This window comes from Rousettus aegyptiacus, unplaced genomic scaffold, assembly GCF_014176215.1.
Source record: "Rousettus aegyptiacus isolate mRouAeg1 unplaced genomic scaffold, mRouAeg1.p scaffold_m13_p_1, whole genome shotgun sequence".
In the NCBI taxonomy this organism is placed as follows: domain Eukaryota; kingdom Metazoa; phylum Chordata; class Mammalia; order Chiroptera; family Pteropodidae; genus Rousettus; species Rousettus aegyptiacus.
The window spans coordinates 33,805,927-33,831,949 of record NW_023416284.1 but is presented as its reverse complement, the minus strand read 5'-3'; the positions used below and the strand labels follow the sequence as shown (position 1 = coordinate 33,831,949).

General features: G+C 33.2%; 1 protein-coding gene across 2 annotated transcripts in view; it reads left to right on the top strand.

Annotated features, from left to right (window-relative positions):
• EPS15 (epidermal growth factor receptor pathway substrate 15) overlaps positions 1 to 26,023 on the top strand; it is a 107,228-nt gene that overhangs the window by 15,700 nt on the left and 65,505 nt on the right. For both annotated transcript variants that reach the window (XM_036233861.1, XM_036233868.1), the window contains exons 2-8: positions 9,917 to 9,958; positions 12,987 to 13,076; positions 13,965 to 14,012; positions 16,709 to 16,804; positions 18,743 to 18,808; positions 19,942 to 20,067; positions 22,095 to 22,154. In XM_036233861.1, the coding sequence (XP_036089754.1) occupies positions 9,917 to 9,958; positions 12,987 to 13,076; positions 13,965 to 14,012; positions 16,709 to 16,804; positions 18,743 to 18,808; positions 19,942 to 20,067; positions 22,095 to 22,154 (528 nt within the window). The remainder of the gene's footprint in view (positions 1 to 9,916; positions 9,959 to 12,986; positions 13,077 to 13,964; positions 14,013 to 16,708; positions 16,805 to 18,742; positions 18,809 to 19,941; positions 20,068 to 22,094; positions 22,155 to 26,023) is intronic.

Genomic DNA, 26,023 nt, shown 5'->3' with positions numbered 1-26,023 from the left:
GAGCAAGACAAGGATGCCTGCTTTCCTGACATCTATTCAACATAGTACTAGAAGTTCTAGCATGAGCAGTTAAGCAAGAAAAAGAAATAAAAGGCATCCAAATTGGAGAGGAAGAAGTAAAGTTATTTCTGTTTGTAGTTGACATGATTAAAAAAAAAAGTCATTGTGGTTAATAATACATATCATAAGATCTTCCCCCTTAACGAATCTTGAAGTGTATAGTACAGAATTGTTACCTGTAAGCACAATGCTGTACAGTAGATCTCTGGTATTACTGAAATTCTGTATCTATTGAACAGCAACTCTCCATTCCCCTCTTCTTCCCTAACACCTGCAACCACCATTCTGCTTTTTGCTTCCATGACCTTGATACCTTTAGATATCTCATATAAGTGGGATCATGAAATATTCGTCCTTCTATGACTGGCTTATTTCACTTAGAAAAATTTCTTCAAGATTCATCCATGTCGTAGCATATGACAGGATTTCCTTCTCTTTTTTTTTTTTTTATGACTTGCCACAATATTCTGTTGATTGTATGTACTATATTTTCTTTATCCATTCATCTGTCGGTAGACAAATTGTCTCTCCTTCTTGATCATTATGAATAATAATACTTCAGTGAATATGGGAGTGCAAATATCTCTTTGAGGACCTGATTTCAATTATTTTTGGATAAACACTGAGAAGTGTCAGTGATGGATCATGTAGTTGTATTTTTAACTTTTGAGAAGCCTCCATACTGTTGTGACATGATTTTTTCAAACATAGAAAACCCTGAAGATTCCACACAAACACCTATAGAGCTAAGAAATTAATTTAGCGAAGTTGCAGGATACAAAATCAACACACAAAAATCAGTTGCATTTTTATACACTAACAATGAACAATTCACAAAAGAAATTAAGAAAACAATTTCATTTATAGGAGCATCAAAAAGAGTAAAATAGAAATTAATTTAAGGGGGGGTGAAAACAGTGAAAACTACAAAATATCACTTTAACTTAACATTTGATTGTGATATTAGAGAAAAATGGTAGATAAATGTGTACAATTGTGGGTTAGTAATAAAAAAAAAACTTCTTTTAAATTATCTCTCTATTTTGATATTGTGTTAAATACAAAGTAGCCCTTACAACTCAAGGTGTCTTAGAATTGGAAAATACCTCTCTGACTGTTGATAAAGGTTCAAGTGATACAATGCATATGAAAGATGCTAATAAGATAATGGTGAAGAAAACACTGGTGAGAGAGGAAACCTAACCGTTCACTCTGAAAGTCTTGCAATCAGACTTATAGGATTTGACTACTGCTGCCCACACTTAGATAGGTATGTGACTTTGAGTCAGTTACTCAATTTATTAATGTCTAATTTTCCTCATCTGTAAAATGGATATAATGGTATGTGCCTCATCAGGTTAAATGAGCTTAATTTGTAAATTGCTGAAGACTAGTACTTGGTGTATAGGAAATGCCCAATAAGGATTCAACATGTTACTGATTATGAAGCTGTAAAATACTATGTATGTGTATGTATGATTTTAAAATGTAGAATATTTAAATTTATACTTTATCATTTAACTTATCTTTCTAAAAAGCAATGTTCCATTGCTGATCCTTTTTGGGTCTCTGGATAATTACAAATGTAATTAGTTAAGATAAGGTCATACTGGAGTAGTATGGGCTGCTTATCCAATGTAACTGGTGTCTTCATCAAAAGGAGAAATTTGGATACACACACACACACACACACACACACACACAGAATGCCATGTGAAGACTGGAGTTACACTGCCACAAGCCAAGGAACTACCAGAAGTAGGAGAGAGGCCTGGAACAGATCCTTTCTTGGTGCCTTAGGAGGGAGCGTGGCCCTGCCAACACTTCGCTTTTGGACTTCTGGCCTCCATACTGTGAAACGATAAATCTCTGTTATTCTGAGCCACCAAGTTTGTGGTACTTTTTAATAGCATCCCTAGCAAATTAATACAGCGATCATGAATTTAGAGGGATACCAGTCTTTCCTGTTGAGTGACTTTGGTTGCAGCCTCAAAGAAAAGAGGATAGTTGGGTTCATTCAGGTTTGGGAACTTACTACATTGATGTGACCAAAAGACAAGAGGAGCATGGGAATATAGGTTATTGGCAAGGGATTATTGAAATGATGCATCATAGAATCTAAACTGAATGAGGAGGAAAGTAAAGCAAAGAGTCTCTGATGAATCAGAGTCCAAATGAAAGGGTCCATGGATAAGGAGGCTTATAGAGGTCAAAGAATGATAACTTAGAAGAGGTTATGGTTGGAGAACAAGATGTTTGAAATAGTGATTTAGGAAGTAGAGCAGTTTGGGGTAAAGATAGAAGGGCCAGGAAGGACCTTACCATGGGAGGAAGAGGACCATAACAGATGTTCACACTGGCGATGCACTATGTAACTGTTTTGGAGAGACCATTGGAGTTTAGGAGGTCAAGGAAGCTAGAATCCAGGCTGTTGGATTGATTGCCCTAGTCTATGACGAAGTAATCTAGTTTGACGGAGGTATAATAAGGTGGAGAGGAAGACAATCAGCCTAGTCCCAAAGCCTTAGGTGAATGAGGTAGAACCAGGAGGTTAAAAGTTAACAGTGATAAGGAAGAGGAGAGGGTAATGTTAAAAGATAAGAGCTTCAAAAGAGTAGAGATTTATTTTGTCTTTGTTTTTCAAAACAAGAATTCGAATAGTATAATGTGGACAGGCTTCACAAGTGATCCAGATTTTGAAAGTTTTTTTTTTTAAAGAACACTATACTTAAGAGTATTTGCCTGCTAACTTTGTTATCAATTCATAATGGTTTGTTACAGAACACACATGAGATGTTACCATGTTTGCAGAATGGAGCATTGCAACTTTTACTAGAATGTAATCTGTTTTGAGGGCAGAAAACCTGTATGATTTTTGTAACCCCAGACACCTAAAACTATTGTTCTATTCCTAGAAGGCATTCAGTACATGTTTATTAAATTGTTAAATGAGTTGTAAATAACAGAGGTGAGGGTTAACACTGTGAATTCTCTAAGAGAATTCTTTAAGCTCAGTTGGCTGCGTGTGTTTCCTTGAGCTCCTCCCAGCGGATCTCTAACTGTAAGGACTACTCAGATGACTTGCTTTTCTCCACCCTCTCTGCCCAGCTTCAGCTTGTTTTCTAAAGTTTCTCTATTACTGAATTTCTCTTGACTCTCCAGACAGTTCTGATTGCTTTGGATGGCCTACTATTGCTCCTGTTTTTAATTCTTGTCTTCTGTTTACTATTAGTTTTCACCTTGTTCTCCTTTGTATTGTGAAATACTCAAGTCTTTTTTTAGACATCACAAGCCTATCAGAAGATTTTAGTCTCACCTACCCTGCAACCCATTCACATTGTTTAAACATATGTGTATAAAAGCATAGACTCTTCTGGTCGTATTCCTCTGGTACTTTGACCTTAGGAATTGCTGTTATACCACCCAAGGGGTAGTGGTGGTGGGTGTGATGGAGTAATTCAAAGGATGTAGGGGCTAGTTCCCCTTCCGGTTGCTCAGCTCTCTTGAAAAATGGAGTCTTTGAAGGCTGAATTCTAAATAGCTGCAAGTTTGTGTGTTAATATGTCAAAAATACTTGTATGGAAAATTACCCAGAAATTTATATGCATTATAACACTTATTTTTATGTTCAGTAGTACTCAATTGTTACTCATTTAAAAAAAATTTTAGAACAAAACTAAAAAGATTTCGAGTGGTTTATTTGAAAGAATGAAATCTATTCTCTTATCTCTTTTTCACTACCTAGACTATATCTGTTTGCCGATATACACACAGTGCTCTTTCTGTCTGGATTGCCACCTTCTCTCTACTTCACAGTTATCTTCAACACCGCCTTTTATGGGAAGTAGCAAAACGTAGTACAGAGGTTCCATACACCCTTCACCCAGTTGTCGCTAATTATTACACCTGCTATGACTGTAGTGCAATAGCAAAACCAAGAAATTGACATTGGCGTAATTCACAGACTATTAAAATACTTATTTGTGTTTTTGTATATATATAGTTCTATACATATACAGTTTTATCATGTGTTGATTCATGTGACTATGACCACAATTAAGATAAAGAACAGTTTCATCACAAAGATCCTTTATGCTATTTTATATTCATACCCATTCTCCTCTCCATTTTAGTAATTTAGTCACTGGTTTTCCTTTGTATTATATGACTTTGTAATTAATTGAAAAAAGATTGGCATTATGTTTTAGAAGATGTCTATTTTTACCTTTTTCCACCATTTACTATAAGCCTAATACTATGTAAAATTTCGAATTTCTCTAATAACCAAGGCCATCTTTTTTTTTTATTATTTTTTTTATTGCCTGGTATACTGTGATGTTAGATTACCTGTGTATAAACTTTTGCTAGATTATGCTGTACTAAGAAACAATGGCAAATATCAGTAGCTTACAATAACAAAGGTTTATTTATTGCAAAGGTTTATTATTCCCTAGTAATCTGCTGTGGTTCTGCTCCACAATTCTTTTGCCTTTCAGGAATCAGGATGAAGGAGCATCCTGTATTTATGACATACTGTTCTCTTGGCAGAGAGAAAAGAGAGCTGGTGGAAACACAGAGTAGCTCTTAAAGCTTCTACTTGGATCTGGAACTTTCTCATTTTTCACTGGCCAAAGTAAGTCACATGGCCAAGCCAAAAATAGAGTACCCACAGAGACACCTACAAGTCACATGGTAGCAGGCAGGGATGTTAATTCTCTTATAAGAGTAGAATAAATGATTGAGAATTATAATACAACCTATTAAACTGTAGGATGGTATCCTATGCTATACTTTTATAATAACTTTTTTCTTAGTAAAATTTATTATACTTTATAGCAGTCCCCTACTTTTTTGGCACTAGGGACCAGTGCACCTATGAGAAACTAATGCCTGCGGATCTATGATCTGAGGTGGAGCTGAGATGATAATGCTACCCTCTGGGAAGTGGCTGCTAATATAGATGAAGCTTCATTTGCTAGCCCACCACTCACCTCTTGCTATGCACCCTAGTTCCTAACAGGCCACAGACTGGTACTGCTCTGTGGCCAGGGTCTGTGGTTGGGGAGCGGGGCGCGGAGGCCGGGGGTGGCGGGGGGGAGAGAGGGAGGTTGAGGGCCCCTGCTTTACATAATTTTTTTCTTAATAAAATTAGCAGTCCTCTCACTTTCTTTTACTTTGTGGCAACTGATAAGAATTTATGATATAACTAATGAATAAATAATTACTTGAAAATTATTAGAATTTTAAAAGGTCAGATTTTGATTTGACAACTTTAGTTTTAAAAGTTTTTCTTTAGAAATTATTTGCTAAAAATTCACATGCAGTTTTGCATACTGATAGCAAATTTTTGGATTTTTATGTTTTCCCCAAAATTGAAAATAGCTTTATTGTTTTATTATAAAAGAAGAGCATGCTTATAAAAAAGTTTTCAAAGAATACAGTAATATAAAGAATTTGAAAATTATTGTAATTCCATTATCCAAAGATAATCACTGTTACCATAGCTATACCTTTCATATTTTGTTTTCTGCATTCATTATGTGTGTTGCATACAAGACTTTTAAAAATCTAAAATTATTATATTTCAGTAAAAGAAAGCCAGTTTCACTGAAACACACTAAAAGTACTCTTTGGTCATCTTGCTTGATGAGTGAATTGGCAATTTGGATGGCTTTTTCCATTCTCACTTAACTGTATCGTATTAGTATAGTAATCAGCACAAGGTGTACTTTAGAACACTTTAGTGAGCTAATGCCTTCTCAAATGTGTTGTGTAGTAACCTAATGAGTTTGTAATGTGATGATTAATACGGTACAGTTTGGAGCTCAGGATTTCACTATGAATTTTTTTTTCCCTAGGTACTAAAAATTTAACTGAATTGTCTTTAAAAATTAACTCTTCCTTATTGAGGAAAGTATACCCTTGCCTGGAAATAGGGTGAATTTGTAATTTTTCATTCAAACTGGGACATCTTTGAGAATGAAAGTGACACTACAAATATTTTAAATTCTGTAAGTTTTTAAAAATATTTTTTGGCCCTCAAAATAGTTTTATTGAAACAATGATAGATGACTGAAACAGTTCTATTCAGTCTGTTAAACACAAGCAGAATAAGTATTCTTGGTAATAATTTTATCAGCTTCTTAGCCATACCTTTCTCTAATAAGGTGTCCCTAATACTTTTCGGAACAATGTAATTATTTTATTTTAACATTTTCATAAAATTGTCTGCAGTGTTTACATTTTATGGTTTGGGGTTGTTAACCCTTACAAGTGACTCTTCCTCATAATCAGTAATATTTTAAATTGCTAATTTCTTTCTGTGTACATTGTGTACTACCTGGTTAGCTCAGGAAAAATTTTACTAAATGGAGAATATTCTGAATTCTATTTTTTTCTTATTGAAAACTATAAGTTTGTCAGTCTCAGTATTTTCACAAGTAGTGTTTTTTGCCCCTTAAAGGTACCCTTTTTGACCAATATTTTTATAAAACATATGGACACATAAGTTGTCGCTATTTATGATTATTTTACATGTTTCATTAAATTTAGGTGCTGCAAAATTATAGGCTTTCTGTAATTTTATTTCATTCCAGTACAGAATATAGTTTTTCCAATTAAAAATAAGAAGACTTTTGGCAGAACTCCCTCAATTCATTAAAGTGTTAATTATGGAATTTCAAAATTAAATCTTATATACTACTTGAACTTTTATCATTTAATTTGTTCAGTTCTTCCCATGCTTTTGAGGGATATATTTCGGTGTCTTAGCAAATGTTACTTATAATTGGTATTTGCTAAAAGCTTCAAAGCTAAAGATTTCCAACTGATTTTAAACAAAATGCAACCAATTTTTAGAGGACTTATTTTCAGAAAGATTCAATACTGAGATGCTTAGGTGGGATTTATAGTCAGATTTTCAAAGATTCCAGTCTTTAAAATGTGATAACAGTTTGCAAGTCGAGCACCCATATTGCCATGTTAAAGTTTTTTGTTTTGTTTTAGTATTCAGTGGCATTTTTATCCTTAAAAATTTAACTGTGGATATATGAAAAAATTCATAAATTTTGACAGTTGGAGTTAACTCATTAATAGGGATGTCACTAGAGCTCCATTTTAAATTGAAATAGCCTCAAAAGTTTTACACAAATTATCTCCATTTTCTAGAGAAATGGAAATTTAGGAAAGACTAGAAAATTATTTTCTCAGTAGCCTTCTATATTCCATTCTACTTTTCCTTTTCACATATAAGTAATCACCTAGAACTAAGGTAATGACTCTTGAATTTGTCCCCTTTTTCCATCTTCATTTTTCTTTATTTTTAGGCCAAAATTAAGACATTTAATTTTTTATTAAATATACGATTTTTTTTTAGTTCATTGTTTCGAAAGGACTTATTGGATAATAAAAAATGATTGCCAAACAACAAAAAGAAGTAAATAATTGTAGATTTATAACATACAATAAATGACAAAACCACCTCGAGTTCTCAGACTTGACTCCTCTCACATACTTCAGTTGCACCTGATCTCAAATTTCCCACTGACTTAGCAGCCTCGTGCATCTCGCAACATTGCTCATGTCACTGTACTGACTGGCACACCAAATAGTAAGCAGGTGCACTAGTGTCAAATACTTCCACTGTCTCAAAAGGCTATGAGGAGTTAGCTGTACATGGTTGCTTGTGTCTGAGGGTAATTTTCGGTGAGTCTTTTCCATGCTGTCCTTGAAAAGAAGGCGTTAGTTATGTCGTATCTATAAATAATCAGGAAAAGAAAGATGGAATTATCACTCATTCTCTTTTCAGATTTCATCACTTCGGGTGGTTAAAGTACTTACACACTACTAGCTGATACTTGGCCAGAAGCTAGATGTATACAAGAGAGTTGTACTGAGTCCATCTTCATTTATTTTAATGTGGCAATTAATAATAGTTCATTCAAGAAAATGAGAAATCTGAAACAAACGATAAAGTGGACGGGATGCTGCGACAACAGATTGCAAATCAGTACTGTCCTGAACAAACCAAGGCATATGGGAAGCAGTATGGTGTTATGAAAGAGCATGGAGCTTCAAGTGGGACAGACTTGCATTTAAGTCCAATCTTTGCCATTTAAAAGCTTGGACAGGCAACCTCTCTGAGACTAGGTATATTAGGATTCTTCAGAGAAACAACCAACAAGAGACACATACATACACCTGTACGTACGCTCACGGTCCTATTGAATTTAAGGAATTAACTCCGGTGTTTGTGGAGGCTGGCAAGTCCTAATTCTGCAGGGCAGGCCAGCAGGCTTGGGACCTAGGGAAGAGGTGATGTTGTAGCTGAGTCTGAAGGCATTCTGGAGGCTGAATTCCTTTTCCCTCCAGGGACCTCATTCTTTTCTTGCAAGGCCTTCAACTGGTTGAATGAGGCCCACCCACATCAATGGAGGGTAATTTGCTTTACTCTGAGTCTACTGATTTAAATATTAATCACATCTAGAAAAATATCTTTACAGTAACATCTAGACTGGTGTTTGATCAAATAACTGGGTTCTGTAGCCTAGCCAAGTTGACACAAAATTAACCTTCACCCTATGTTTCTTCATTTGTAAACTGGGAAGATAATATGTGCTCACAAGGATTAAGTATTTATAAAGCGCTTAACATAATGTATTCTCAAAATAGGTACTCAATGAATGTTGGTTTCTTAATCTGGTCTTGTACCCATTAAAGACTACAGGTCTAGGCTTGATGCTTCAAGATTTTTCCCATTATCTTTGTATTTCTAACTAAGCCTCCCCTGCCCTTTTATCTACTTAATAAGCCTTGTCAAATCTAACTTATATAAACTTTTCTTTAAAACATATCCTTTTCTATTTTCAGTGTTCAGATACTTTACTGGGCCATTAAAATTATTTTCTAAATAGCCTTCTACATTCCATTCTACTTTTCCTCTTCACATATAATCAATCACCTAGAACTAACTTAATAACTCTTGAATTTGTCCCCTTTTTCCATCTTCATTTTTCTTTACTTTTACCATGACTGATGAAGCCCCTCATAAGTTGCATTATACAAAACTTCACAATCTTACCTCTCTACTCCTTCTCACCATTCAGAATTCCTTGTGATGCTTTTCAGCATAACCAAGTTGTCTATTGCCTGTGTGCCTTTGCACATTGTTACCTCTGTATAGAATCACCCTCATCCCCATTTCAAATTCCTGCACTGATATCACCCCCATGAAGCCTTCCTGGACTTTTTTCCTGGTTCTAGAACACTCTTACACATTCATGGACAGGCGAACTTGAGCCTTCAAAAACTGATACTCCTAAACGATCTTTCGGACGGGATAATACATCTGTTCATCAACTGACCAAAGAATCCTTTGAATTATGGTGTGCATTGAATGGCACTCCCTGCCTACAAGCATTTCAGATCTGAAGATATCAATATCATCTTTTTGTAAACCTGTATATTCATTACTTTGTTGAAATGGTTTTTAAATTTGGGCACTTGGGTAGAGGATGAATGCTTAAGGCTTTGGGCCTTTCAACTATCTTTAACCAAATCATTTCACCCCTAATTTGTTACATGTTGGGTTTCTGGGTAAAATTTTGCATGAGGAAAACCGTTCTGATGTCAAAAGTAACTTTAAAATTCTTGCTTTATTTCTTGTACCCAATTCTTAATAATCTATGAGTCTACCTTTATTCATTCCCACCTCCCCCTTCCCCCAAAAAATCAAACTTTTTGAAATCAAGGATATTTTATTTGTCTTTATTTTTCAAATATCTATTGAATCTGTGCAAATACGTTATAGTAGAAGTTATTGAATAGCATTTAATTGCGAATTATTTATTTATTTTAGTTATCAAGTGGGAATCCTGTATATGAAAAATACTATAGACAGGTAAGATTTTTGTTTGTTTTCCTAGATTGAACATAAAATATACTTTCCCAGCCAATTGGATAAATTTGACATGTCTTGTTTTCATTTTCTTGTGCTTTAGCCTCCTGATTTGAGTACTTAATACTTTTGACAAACTCAGAAAAATAAAGGAAAGATAATTAAGCACAAACATTTGTCTTAAATATCTATCATAAAAATTCACGTAACATTAGATATATCCATTCATCCAGGTATAAACATCTGAATTAGTTTATAAACCAAATGGAAATGACTTTTATGTTGTTTTTGAGACTTATTAAAGTTTAATATTTACCAAGTTAAAATCATGATTCTCATACAAATGTAAAATGAGTGTGTGTCAAGGATTTTATTCAACACATTAATTTCTGGAAGAACCAATAAAGCGTAAAAATGAAAATATGAGTTTTAGAGATTTATATTCTCCAGACAGAATATTTCATTGATGTGGGCAGGAATCCTTTGCATTGCTATCAGTTTTTTACAATTTAACCTCTCTCCTTACAGAGCGTAAAGTAGCCTCGTTGCTAGAAAATCTGTCAGGGGTACATACCGTAGATCAAATAATCTCCTAAGGGTATATAGACAATCTCATTTGCCCATTTCCAACTATTGCTTAATTTTTTCTAATAATGATCTCACCTTATTATCATGATCTCAGAAAAGGCTAGTCTCATTATAGTTGACTTAGCTATTTACATAGTTGCAGCAAGTATTAATTAACCATTTTAGATCTCCTTGGGTGTGACTTGCAAATGTACACAACCATACATGCACTGTTTAATAACTTCTAAGTCCAGAGAATTAATTTTTGCCTGAAATTTCTAAAGAATTTTAGATTGTTCTTTTAACAGCCTCTGTTCTCTGTCTTAAAGCTAGGATCCAACCTTAGCAATACACTCCCCACCAAATTTCACCTGCATTATATATAAATTTGAGTGAATTTATCTTATATCGAAGGCTCCCATAGCTGCTAAGGTTCCTAGCCTGCTAAGTGCCCTTGTTTTACTGAGAGTGGGACCTCATAAACCAAACTGCAGGCCTGTTTTCTCGTGAGGGCTTTGTAGACATTGGCTCCACATAAAGTCAGTTCTTGTTCCTTAATAGTGGCTTGTTCTAGCTGAATAAAAGAGAATCATTCTCAAATAAGACCTTGTTTTGCACATTTGATTTACCCAATTATATCCTGATAAAAAGACCAAATTGTTACTTAACCTATGTGATAACTATATTGCCATAAAAGGTAAGGACATTCAGTTAAAGGATTTATTTTTGAATTCTGAAGAGTCAGAATCAGATACCATTCAAAACTATTTCATTCACTTTACAAACACAGAGCCTGTTAAATTGGGGGTTAGAGATAGCACTGGAAGAAAAAGTGCTTTCCCACATATCCTTTACCAAAGAGAATATTAAAAATAATAGCAACAGTATTCCAAGTAAATAACCATGATTAAATTTTCCTCAGTAGTTCATTCAATCTTATCTAATTCTTATTCTCCTGCATCTTGGATCAGGAGTCTGCTTTTATGAAATATATCTACTTCTGGACTACAAAGAGTGCTGGAAATTCTGACCTAGTCTACCATTAAAAGTCTGAAAGTTGTCTAAGTGATGTCAGCTGAGAAGTCTTTACCCAAAAGTCCTTATTTTGAAGTGTTAACAATTCAGGATACAGTGTTATAGTCCTTTATATGAGGCTCTGAGACTGACTTTCTTTGTTGAAGACATAATTCTGGTTGTTAGCTTATGGCAGAGACTTTAGGCAGGTGTCAGAGTACAACAGAAATTGCCTGTAGATGGCAGTGACTAAATGGTTATGTTTAATTTATTATAGTAACCAAAAGAATGGAAAATAGAATAATTCTTTATTGGAATACAGTATATAAATATTTCCTAAGAGTTTGATTAATGTTCCCCTAAGTGCCTCTGTATTTAGATTAGACTGGGACTAGGTGTTCTTTCCTCAACCCCCACCCCCACACTGGTCAGGGAGAAGGGAAAGAAAAGGAGTTCTGGAGAGTTCCCGAGGCAGGTTTCCCAACCCTTTTTGTACTTCTTTGTTACCCCAAATTTGGACTTGGCAATTCTTTCTTTTTTGCTGAGCGCCTGATGTATCCCATGTTCTAGCACTTGAAAGAAAGGATTTCTCTTTTGCTTCTTTGCTGAGATTGGCCTGTCCGGAATGCTTTGTATATGTTTACAGCAAACTTAATCTTTTAAAAAACTGGAAAAATAGCTAGCTGACAAATAGCCTAGTATCATGTTATTATTCCCATAACTTTTTAAAACTTACTTTTCATTTTTACAAATAGAACTTTAGGAAATCTTTACAGAAGTGAGAGTCATTATTTTTTTGAACTGTTTTTCCGTTCTTGCTGACCTCATTCTGTCTTAAAGGAAAGTTCCCCTCAGTTAAAGTGATGTGTTTCCCTTAATGTGCTTTAGGAGCATGACAGCTTTTAGAAATATTTCTTTAAGTTTATTATGGAATCACTGCTGGTTTTAGAGCTGCTTTGATTTTTTAATAAAGTGTTACAGTTTCTAAGAGTAAGTGTAAAAGCAGAAGTTAATGATTTAAAGATGTTTGAAAAAACAGATAATATATGCAGCTATTTCCATTTGTCAAAAGACCTCTCCAGGAAATGCTGCCCTTTCTCTCCTATTGCTAGGTTAAGCTTATTGAAATTTAAATAGCAACTGTAGAAGACTAAGAGTCAGGAGATATGTGTTAATACTATGACTCCCCTAATTTGCACTATTTCCTCTGAGCCTCAGTTCTCTCATTCGTGTAATGGACGTGATTAAAAAATACTTTGTAAATTACCAGTGTTGTCGATGGTACTCTCTTCATTCAGCTTTCCATATATTCCTTGGCCTTAGTTTAGTCAAAGGATTCCTTTTTTGAAAAAGCCAGTTGCCAAATCATAGGAAGGAAGGCCAGTAAATAAATGACGATAATTTTGTCTTTTTGTTTGTTGTTATCATCTTACAATTTATCTCTTTTCAGGTTGATACGGGCAGTACTGGAAGGGTGTTGGCTTCTGATGCTGCCACTTTCCTAAAAAAATCAGGGCTTCCCGACTTGATACTTGGAAAGGTAATATTTGTTCATTATAACTAGATTATAATGAATAATTGGTAGTGTAGAGGAATTGGATACAAATCGAGAAAGATATCAAGAAACTTAGAAATTAGAATAGAACTGAATCATAGTAGCAGTTAAATAATAGGAGGGAAGGAATTTGTGGTATAGTTATTTACCCTCTTGAAAAGTAAGGTGTTTTTCAGATTTTTAGAAAACAAATTACATTTTAGTAGGATGAAATGAGGAAGTTATAGTACATTTGGGTATTGTGGGGAGAAACAGTGCAGACTGGGAACATTTCCACCCACTCAGAAAGTTGGCTCTATTTCTACTTCCTCTGAGTTTAATATGTGGTGAATAGAGTGGGGGATGAGAAGCTTAGGAAAGAAAGAGGTAGAAAGTCCCTCTCCCGGTTTGATCTCCTGGTGAAACCTTATGGGTGATATTGATATGTATTCAAAACCTGGAAAAGTTATTATTAATAATTCAATTATTTACAGATAAACATTAACTATTTCAACTTGCCTATAAGAAAGAATATCACCTTAATAAGGATCTAAAATCATGATAGTATGTTTTAGTAAAAAGAACATTAGACTTAGAGTTAGAACCTGGGTAAATGAAAAAGGCATTGGACTGGAAGTTAGAACCTGAGTTTCAGTTCTTTCCCTGATGTGTTAAATGTTCTTGAGTAAGTCATTTAACTTCATTGGGCCTTTGTATCTAGGTGTAGGGTTTCACTGCATAATCTTAAAAGTTCCTTTCCACTTTGAATTCTATGATTCTTAAATCTAATTACCAAAGAGCATGATGTTGTAAATTGCAGGGATTTAACTTATCTTTTAAGGTTATTTGTTTGTTTAAAATACATATTGATACTTATTTTTTTCTAAATTTCAGATTTGGGATTTGGCTGACACCGATGGCAAAGGTGTCCTGAACAAACAAGTAAGATTCATATGAAAAGTTTTAGAATTTTTTTTAAACCAACATTAGGGTTTTGCAAAGGCAAATGTCATAACAATGAAAATACTTCTAATCAGTAGACACTAACGTAACTAATTTCCAAAGGTTAACATTAGTTTGGCGACATTGTTCTGGACTATCTTAGTCTGTTCTGACTGCTATAACAAAATACCATAGACTGGGTGGCTTATACACAGAAATTTATTGCTCATAGTTTTAGAGGCTGGAAGTCTGAGATCAGGGTGCCAACATGGTCAGGTGAGGACTCTCCGATTGCAGACTTTTTGTTTTATCTGCGTGTGACAGAAAGTGCAAGGGATCTCTCTGGATTCTCTTTTATAAGGCTCTAATTCCATTCATGAGGACTCCACACTGATGGCTTAAGTACCTCCCAAAGGCCTTACTTATACCATCATCTTTGGGGCTTACGATTTCAACATAAAATTTTTGGGTGACACATCAAACAATGGCATGGAAATTTTTTTTCAGTCTTTCAGAGATTTTGCTCTTTGTATCTTATTAATTAAATTTCTTACATGTACAGAGTTTATATATGTAGATTTTATTAAGCGTTAAGATGGTATTCCCTTATACATTTGAAAGGAATTCTTGGCTAATCAAACCTAAGTGTTCTGGTCTATGTCTTACTTGTGACAAAAAGTGGTTTACAGGCTAGTGTAAACCTTCACCAGAAATATGTGAAAGTCGTTATGTGTATTGGGCACCATCCGTGTGCCTTGAACTTCTGCTTGTTGGGGATGGATTTCAGAGCCTTACAGGATTGAATTCAAAGCTTGCTACCTGCTGATATTCTGGTTGAGCACCGCTGCTCAAAGCTAATTCCTACCCTGTGGGGATGGCTGAAGCAGGGTCAAACTCAGAAAAGGGATGAGAAAAAGTTTGATGAGAGGGTCAGAATACCCAATCTCTTAATTAAGATTCCAGGGCTAGATTGTAGTCCCCATTGGAATCCTGGGCAAAAGGGCCAATTTGATCCATTGTAGACATAAGAACACTAAATTCATCTGGGCACCCAGGGTTCAGTGTACTTGGTCAGCAGATATTTGTCGAGTACCTGTTTTGAGCCAGGCTTCGGAAATACAGAGGTGAGCATGACAGATGTGGTTCCTATTTTCATGAATTTACCTTTTAATATTGAATTTAAATTGTCTTTGTTACATCTAGGTTGCTGGATTTATAGGTCTGTAGTTAAACTTTGATGTTTTCATTGGAGAAATAGAAGAAAATAATACCTAAATGTTATCAAAAGCCATCTCAGAATTTAAGATTATAAATTTTGAAACTCTTATCAGTCAATGGGTCAACTCTATCAACTCAATCATTGCTCTTACAGAAAAGCAGAGAATAACCGTACAGCATCAAAAACAATTATGTAACTGCTTGACTTCAAAATACTTGTAAATCTCTCCCAAAGGTCCTTGGATTTTTGGCAAAAATGACAGTAGGTGCTTTCCTCCTGTTGTATGGTTTTATTTTGTTTCTCATTAAACATTGCTAGGTGGGTATTAGCCACCCTTTTATAGAAGATTTTTATTTAACTTGCCCATGGCCTCACAACTTTTAGTAGATCTAGAGTTTATTGCAGGACTGTTTCACTTCAGAGCCCGTCTATACTGTGGGAGTGGACTCAATTACCTAATTGAGTAGTTGAATCTCATATTGAATGAGAAGTGAAAGAGGGTTAATGTTGGAATGCTTAGAATGTATTCTAAGATACCAGCATTAAAAGGTTGGAGGAGTCATTGACTCCAACAGAAGAGACTTGAAAGGTCGGAGGAGAACTGGGAGAGCTTTAAGAAGCTATGCTGCTGGAGAGGAGGAGAGCTTCATTGAAGGTCAGACTTTCCAGGCTGTCAAAAGAACAAATAGGCCTTTTTTTTTTTTTTTTTTTTTTTAAGAGTCTATTATATTTGGTAGCTAGGATGTTTACTAAATTTTGGTCTAAGCCTTCAAATGCCAAAAATCCAAGGACCTTTGGGAGAGATTTGCAAGTCAAACAGTTATATAATTGTTTTGATGCTGTATGGTCATTATGTCGTTTTTTTTGAAATAGCAATGATTGAGTCATTTGAATGATACAGTTTCAAAGTTTATAATCTTACATTCAGAGATAACTTTTGATAAAATTTAGATATTTCCTTCAGGCCTTTTTTAAGATTATTTTTCTCACTTAAATGATAAAAAGCATTTCTTAACATGAAATATTCTTTGAAGCATAATTATTAATTTTGTTCAATACTGTCTATATATCACAATTTATTTAAGTATTTTCCCATTTATGTTAACACTTTCTTGCTATTTGTAATGTTAAGAATATCTTTGTAGATCTCTTCTCCATTTTATTTTATTATTTTTTAATTAAGTTTATTGGAGTAATGCTGGTTAATACAATTATATAATTTTCAGGTATACATTATAATTTAACATCTGTATATTCTCAATTTTAAAGCAAATTTTTCAAGCAAATGTGTTGTTAAATTTGTTGCTACATAAAAACCTTGGAATAATTGTGAGTTGTTTTGTATTTTCAGATTATAAGTATGTGTGTGGGTGGATGGTTGGATAGATGGATGGATAGATGAATGAATGAATAGATGGTTGGATAGGTGGATAGGTAGAAAGATAATGCTCTTATCATTCATACTTTTTTTCCTCAGGAATTCTTCATTGCTTTGCGTCTTGTGGCATGCGCTCAGAATGGATTAGAGGTTTCACTGAGTAACTTGAACTTGGCTGTTCCACCACCAAGATTTGTAAGAAATACTTTAAAATTTAAATTGTATTTAATTCAAAGTAAATGATACTTCATGATTTAAAAATTAAAGTTACTATATTTAAAAACATTCCACCTACCCCTATACCCAGCTACCTAATTTTCTTCCTTAATGGCCACTACTCTTATTAGTTCCTTGTATGTCCTTCCAGAGTTATTATATGTGTATATAAAGAAATATATATACCTATTTCCTGATTTTATATTAATTGTAGCATACTCTACACATGATTCTATACCTTATTTTAATAACTTAAAATGTTTTGGAGATCTTTACATATCATTACATAACAGCTTTATTCTTTTTAATAGCTGCTTACTATTTCCTTCTATTTACCATAATTTATTTAACTTCCTATTGATAGGCTTTTAGATTGTTTCTAGTCCTTTATTTTTAAAAATGCTGTAATGGAGAATAACCTTGAATATATATAATTTTGCATGTGCAGAGGATTATTTATATATGTAAATTCTCAGAAGTGGAATTGCTGTTTCAAAAATTTGTCATTTGTAATTTTTACATGTAATATCAACTTGTCTTTCGCAGTGGTTGTACTAGTTCACACTCCTACCAACAATTGGTTGAGTGCATTTTTGCTAACATACTGTTGTCAGACTTTTGGATCCTTGTCATTTTGGATCAGTGACAAATGGAATGTAACTAGTTTTATTTGTCCTTTTGGTTTTATGGAATAAGGTTAAATAGTTTTCTCATGCTTATGATTCATTTACACTTCCTTTATTTGAAATGTCTGTGTACAGCCTTTGTTTATTTTTCTTGGGTTTCTAGTCTTTTTTCTAATTGAATTCTAGAGGCTCTTTGTATATTAGGAAAACAGCCGTTTGTCTATATGTTTTTTCCCCAATTTGTTATTTGTCTTTTGATTTTGTGATTTTTTTTCCTTAAAGAAATCACCGTTTTTTATGTAAATGAATTATTAGGATTTAATTTTTTAATGATTTTTTTTTTTTACATTTATGTCAGTCCTGATGTAAGGTGTGAGTATGGATTCTAGTTTATGTTTTTTCTAAATGGCTACTTTACAGATCTAATAGAGTTTATTGAATAATCAATCTTTTTCTTACTGACTTGAAATGCCATCTCAATCATGTGCTCAATTCTCATATGTATTTTGGTTTCTTTCTGGATTTTTCTGTTCTTCCTATGGATCTGTTTATTCATATGTGATCTCACATTGTTTTAGTGATCATATTTGGCCATTTGTTTTTATATCTGATAAGCTAGTTCTCTCCATCATACTCCTTTTTTTCAGAAGCTTTATGACTCTTGCTTGTTTTTAATTCAGTATTTTAAATGTAGTTGGTCTGAATATTATGAATTTAACTTGTTTTGAGGATTTTCTATACTTCTAAGTTTAGTTATCTAGTCGTGGAGTCTGAGCGTTAATATAGGGATATGTTGTCTAACTTTGTTAAAAAATTTTTTCAAATATATTAATCTGTCTCTACAAGTAAATAAACATAATTACTTGGGCATGTTGTTGATAGGTTCATGTACTTGTAACTTCGAACTCTTAGTTCGGTGTTTGTCTCAGTCCACTTTTCTTAAATAGTGTTGGGAAGAAGTCATCAGTTAACAGAACCATAATATTTTTGTTACATTTAGATATCTTTATCTCAGTTGTAATAGGTTTCTTCTTATATGTTTTCTACTTATATATTTTAGTTAGTGCTCCACAATAATTTATGCAGCTAACTCAGCTAACTCAATTTTTGTTTCATTTGTATTTAGACGGTCTAATTGAATAAATGTAAAATAGTTAATGTAAAGTAGCATCCTGTGTTCATTGAGATCCAAATATTTGTACAAATGCATTTAAATCCAAAGACCACTTTTTCTTCATTGTTTATTGATGTGAGGATTTCAGCACTTGATGGGCTATATTTTCCTTTGTAGCATGATACCAGTAGTCCCTTGCTAATCAGTGGAAACTCTGCAGCTGAGCTCCCATGGGCTGTAAAAGTAAGTAAACTTCCTAACTATTTTCTCCTTGACTCTGTTTTGCTTCAACATGATCCTCTCTCCCTACCTTCAAGATATATTGTAATCTGTACTAGACTTTCATTTTTCACCATTGGGGAAATACTGGTATTAGAAATCTTTGGAGGCATCTTACAGCTCTGTCAATCATTTTGTGACAATATTGGCTTAATCTCATTTCTGTTATATTGTAAACTAAGAATAATTGATGTCATATCCTGTATTAACCAAAATATTTGATGAATAGGCAGTTTACCCCACTGGTATTATTTCTTGCTTAAAAATTCTGGTTAAATAGATATTCTCTTTATGGATCTAAAATAAATAATTATTTATGAAATCGTTTATGAAATGGATATTTTGCTTTATAGTTATTTGGAGACACCACATTGGTTATAACTATCTTACCTGATTTTTTTAAATTATAATTTTAAATAGAATTATAATTTAGCATATCAAAAGACCTTTAATAAATGTGTACAGTTTTGTCAGAAAGCCATTTTGGTTTGTTTGTCTATGTATGCTCTGTGCTCTTAATTAATTTTAAAAAGTATAGGGATTTGGCCTTGACTGCGCAAATCATAAACAATAGTTTTTTGTATATAAGTAACTTTTCAGGATTTTAGGAAATTCTTGTTATTGATAAGAAAAAGAAATCTTGCTTTGGGGAAAATTTGGGAAACTTGATATTATTCCTATGATAGTGATTTTCTTTATAAAATTTGTTTGAGTTTGAAATGTGATAGAATGTCACTGACTAGTTGTGTTCTTATAAAAATTACTTTTTTGGTATGGATCTGTTTAAGTGAGAGGGTTCAACTAAGTAGCATCCTGAGGTGTTCTTCTCAAAATCCTTCTGTCACCCAAATCTTTTGATTCTAACCTAACAGTAGAAAAGCAAAGATAGTGTTCCAGGTACAGAAGGAATAGAGGGGATGTTGAACTCTTAAGTAGAGCAACTTAAATTATTATTTACTATATTTTGATAAAAATGAAAATGCTTTTAAATGAGAATTAGAAAAATATGTTGTCTGTTCTTTGGGGGCTTAATTTTTATAACTGCATTTAAATCCTTTTCACCATTATTTTAATTTGTGATCTTTTTTATATTATAGTCTGAAGATAAGGCCACGTATGATGCAATTTTTGATAGTTTAAGCCCAGTAAATGGATTTCTATCAGGCGATAAAGTGAAACCAGTGTTGCTCAACTCTAAGTTACCTGTGGATATCCTTGGAAGAGTAAGATGTTATTATAATCTAAATGTACTTTTTTATGTGTTTTAATTTTGTATCTATCAGGAGCACTTATAACTCATTGTTAAAAAATGGTCAGATCTTATTCTGAAGTTGTGTTATTATAGAATTTTTTGTGTTCTGACAACGTGTAAAATCACTGCCAATTTTTTTATTTCTTTATTTGGTTAATCAATTTTAAATAAGAGTATTTGAATTAGCTATATCTATAAGCCCCTTAAGTAGATCCCATTTTTCTTTGCGTATATGCTCTGACCTCCCAATTCCTTGACTTGATTTCCAGAGACCATCAGTATTTTACATCTGCCACCTACATCATGGCTTTATCATGGGACCTTGTCATAAGGAATAGTTTCATCTCTGAGATGATAAATTCTAAATAGAACTTCCTGTCTTTCCAGATCTCTTTCTTAGATACTTGCAAGACTATTGCAATTGTTTGACTTCATTAAGACTTTTAAATATCAGATTTCTTTCTTTCTCCATCTTTTGAATTTGCTTCTTTCTTCATCCAATTTGGGTTTTTGTGGTCCACAGTTTCATGTTGGTATTTTTAGCTTCCTTTACCATGTTTTCTAAATTTCCTGCCTGGTGATAATACAGCTTTGCATGAAGCTAATTAACTGCCTTCTCTATGGTTACATATGGACTACTGAGAAAGTCTGGTAAAGACTGGTGTCATGATAATTTCATGATTACCAGCATCAACTGAGCTTCCCTTACTGCCAGCCACTCTTGTGCTGTTTCCATAGTGATTCCTCTCTACCACTCTTCTTATATCAAGCCTTATCTACTCTCATTAAATCTCCAGCCCTGTCTTTAATCCCTTATTCAGTCAGATGATACAGGGTCAAATCCTGGCTGCACCACTTTTTAGCTGTGTGACCTTCGGCAAATAATTATAAAACCATGTTTCAGTTTTTGATCTTTAAAAATGAGTGTGATTCCCAAGGTTGTAAGGATTAAATGTGATAACGTATGGAAAGTACTTAGCACAGTGCTTGGTACGTACTCTTTGGATGCTAGCTGCCATGGTAATAACAACTACCACCACACCACCAGCAGTAGTAGTACTGGGTTAGTGTTGTATAAAAGTTAGGTGCTCAATAAATATTAATTTAAAAGTCATTTTCTAGTATTGTTTCCCACTAATCATTTCTCTTCTGTGTGGTCAGTATGAAATTTCTAAGCTGTAAATATAATCCTCTTATTTTTTTACTTAAAATGTCTCATTACTTAGATGCTTTCCATTGCATATAGGATAAAATTCAAACTCCTTTCAAGGCATTTAATGACCAGGTACTTGCTTATCTCCACTCCTTTCTCTTACCAGCACACTTTCTCTCCCTGCCCCAAGTAAGATTTTGGTGAATGACTTAAATATCTTTAAGTATATAACATAGTTTAATAGCTGGTCTAAAGCTATGGAATTTACTCTAGATTTAAATCACATCTACCAGGGCCTTTGTAAGCCTTGGCTATTATTAGCTGGTTAATGATTCATAATACAGTATTCATGGCATATTTCTTTTAGTTGATTTGAGATTATGTAGTGTAGGGAAAACAGTAATGGACTTAGTTGGAAGTCTTCACATTGAAAACTGGTTAAGTCGCATGATCCTAGATAAATCATGTAGCCTCATTTCTAAAGCAGAGTCGATAGTACCATGTATAGTTGTGGCATAAATTAACTGAGATAATGTTTGTGAAAAAGCATTGTGGTTATCTAAAGTATTATGTATGTAATTGTTTTCTTAAGATGAAGAAAACTTAAAGGTTTGTAAAGGATTCTTGGCATTAAGATACTCGGCTTTAAGAATTATTACTTTTTACAGTAATGTTAATATGGCATATGATAGCGATATAATAAAATCAGCGTAATTGAAATTTCTCAGAGAAATAGATATTATAATGATTAGACAAAACTTTTGTCCTTACATATGTATTTGGTGTTTACATGTAGTTCATGAAATGGAAGAACAGTAATCTTCCTCAATTCTTTTCTTTTTAAGGTTTGGGAGTTGAGTGATATTGATCATGATGGAATGCTCGACAGAGATGAGTTTGCAGTTGTAAGTAACCTAATGCTCTTAAAATCTTCAACATCTTAAATGGTTTGCTCACGTAAAAACTTCCCCTTTTAGTTCATCCTTTGAGGAAAACTATTTCCCTAAGATAGTTATGAATATTTTTTCCCTAGAATTTATAGCTAGTCAATAAATATTTTTAAACAAATGGATAAGAGACGATGCATGTTTTTGTCATCTTCATTTTATTTGACTTTAAGGTACATACAAATATATGCTTTGGGTATGCACCTTAATATGATGCCGAGTAGTAGTATCTTTTGTATCCCAACTTTACCAGACATGTCACTACCTGCTTGTGCTATGGAATAATTTTACCTCAAATATACCCCCAGATTTTCACATTTATTGCATTAAAGGAAAACGTAAATAACACTTTATTTTCACTTTATAGGCAGAGAAAGTTTTTATATCTTATCTGAAGACATTACTCTTAGTAATTGGATAGTTAATTCCAAATAGAGATGTATTCCTCTCTTCCTTAAAGGTAGATTAAATTCTACTGTGAACCCATTATTGGTAAATCTCTAATCCCCCTTCTAATCTCTTATTTGGAAATTAGTCTGTTCAAATTTTCTCTCTCTATTTTGCTAAGGAATAATCCATTTCTTTGACTTTCAAACTTGTTGCCACAGATTTATTTGCATTATCATGCTTAGTGCCTTTAATTTTGAATTCCATGCTTAGTGCCTTTAATTTTGAATTCCAGTATGATATTAATACTGCTTCTGTTTTTTTGTTTGGATTACCTCATATTTCTTATGTTTAAAATGTAACTCTTGAAAGTGGCACATACCTGTGTTTTAAATTTATACCTAATTTAACTTTTTTTGTGTCTCTTAAGATGACATTTATTGATTTTATTCTCCCACCTTATCTATTTATTTTACATTATTATTTTCTCTTTTTAAATGTTTCTTGTTATTGCTAGTTATCAAGTTGTGATGAATTCATTTTGGCTCTCATTAATATGGAAATTCTGTTATAATGTCTATTCCATTAAAGGTTAATACACTTTTCCTTGTATTTATCATACTTATTTCTCCAGTATTTGAAAACAAAATTGTTAACCTTGGCTTTAGTAAAATGAGACCTTTACATTATTTTCACTTCTTTCCTTTTCACCTTATAACCCCAGAAGATTTTAAAACACTTTTTGTAACTAAAATTCTAGATTTTACTCAGTTAATTTAGTTCTTTTGGTTCTAGGATTTTCCTTGTAGCTTTGTGCATATGAATTAATAGTCGCACTAGCATTCTTTTGGGTAGAATTTGCTCAATGTATCTTATTCCATCTTTTTTTACTTTAATGAGTGGGACAATGTAGTCATTACTACTTTTTAAAATTATGATTACTACAACATAGCCAGTGTAAGTTAAACTGCAAGTTCTTGATTTTTATCTTTATTTATGAGCATCAATATTTTTAAAAACTGAATTTTTAAGAGTTAATCTCACTCTTCTCTGAAAGTAGAAGTAATGTTTAAAATACTCTTGTAACAGTGTAATAACTAAACTCTGAGCATTTTAAATTATCTTCCCAAATAATGTAAAGATTATGTACTTAATCATAGAATTAGTTCCTTTGTACTATGGTAATTTATATTCTGCTGGTTTTCTGGCTTGTCGAAGTATGACCTTTTTTTTCCCCCAAAGTATATTATTTTACTAATTAATCAAAACTAGATTGAACATGAAAATATATGTTCAAGACTTACCTATAAAATTCTTATACATTTCCTTTTGGATTAAATGGTACTTTTTGTGTGTTTTAAAGACCCATTTTCTACTCTCTGTTTATTTTCTGAATTGGAAAAATTAAAATGAAGTTAATGAGAGATCCCAACTAAGGTTTATTAAATTACGATACAGATTTTTTTTAAGAATAATTACTCATTTTACTAACGAACTCAAACTTGATTAGACCTAAATCTTTATGTTTGAGACTTACCATTAAAATTCTTAATCAGTTTTATTTTAATTTTTATAACAAATGGGATTTTGGTTGGTTTGTTTTTTTAATTGGAATAAAGGAAGTTAGTGAGAGATTTGAACTTGGATAACTCTTGTGCCATATGAACCTTAAAATATGGTCCTCGTTTCTTTTCAAATGTAAATGTTTTGTTTTCAAATGTAAATGTTTTTGTATATTCTCTGAAACCTAGTGGATTAATTAAAAATCCAGAATTTTTAGTTTTTTTTTTTTTTAAACTGAATTTGTAAAGGTCAGGCCTTGGCATGCCTTCGGTGTTCTGGCCACAACTTAAATGACTTTTGAGAGGGATATGTCTGTGTCTGTATACACACAAAAATAAAGTGGATTTTGAAAGTAACTTCTATGTCCTCGAATATTTTTTAAATCTATGAGTATTACCAGTGTTCTATTTGCTTGTTGATGAATTGTATGACTAGAGTATAAGATATCGGAACTATATCTTTCTGAATTTTACTTCTGACTCATTGAACTTAGTAGAAAGCCTCTGACAGGGCATTAATGGGATATTTTGCAAAAGAGCCAAATTTTCTTCTCTGGTGTCAATTTAAAACTCAAAATGTATATAAAATTATGGTATTGGTATTGAACCAAGGGAATTGACTAATAATAATGTTAAAGTTTATCATCGCTTTTGTTGGGCTGAGTTCCACAAGTGTGCAGTCCTGTTCTATGAAGTAGTTCTGTTTTATTGAGGCTTGAAACTACTGCTTTTAAACTTAAAGGAAAGGCCTCTAAATCTAATAATTTAGTATTTGGTAAATGAGCTTATGCTCATGCTTTTTCATAAGTTTTTATAGTTGGACAAATTCCTATAAATTAGTTCCTCTAAGCAGCACAGTTAGTGATAACCAGGGCTGAACCTGGCCCTTCTTCCATATCATGAATTTTTTTTTAAGTAAATTTAAAATTTTGGAATAGTTTTCACTTAACAGAAAAGTAAATTTACAGAGGTAGTGCAGAGAGTTCCCAAATACTCCTTACCCACATTCCCCTAATATTAACCTACTGCATTACCATGGTACATTTGTCAAAACTGAGAAATCGACATTGGTACATTACTGTTAATCAAACTCCAGACTTTGTTTGGGTTTTTCCTTTTTGTCCCAGGAGCCAATCTAGGCTACCACATTTTATTTAATTGCCATGTCTCAGCCTCTCTGGATAGTTTCTCAGTATTGTCCTTTTTTTCTATGACTATAGCATTCTGGAGGAGTACTGGCTAGTTATCCTGTAGACTGTCTCCCAGTGTAGTTTGTCTGATGTTTTTCTCATGATTAGACTAGAGCTGTGGGTTTTTGGAAAGAATACCACAGACGTGAAATGAGTTTCTCATCACATTTATCAGGAGCGGGGAGCGCTACATGATGCCCTCATGCCGTCACTGGTGATGTTAATCTTCGTCACTTGGTTAAAGTGGTGTTTGTCATGTTTCTCTAACATAAAGTTACTATTTTCCCCTTTTCTCACTCTATAGTTTGGAGAAGTAGCCTTATGATCATTCTGTCTTTAAACCTATCTTCTTTTTACATTCCTATTAAGTTTTAAACTTTTCTGTCAGGTAAGTTTTTAGACTGAAAGTGATCTAAATTTTTGTCAGTAGCATTTGTTGGGTCCTCATTATTATAAGGAGTTTTTGGTACTTGGAAATTTGTAAAGGACCTGTACTTGTCTTTATTAGCGTGTTTAGGTATTGAAATTAACTTTTTACATGGTTGTAAAAGTGAGAACTCTTTTCACTTTTGTATTTCTAGTGCCTAGTGCAATGCCCAGTAGCTAGAAATTTCTCAGTAACGTTTTGTTGAACTAAAATGATGAAGGAAAGTTGTATTAACTTGAAAAACATAAGAAATGCCTGATG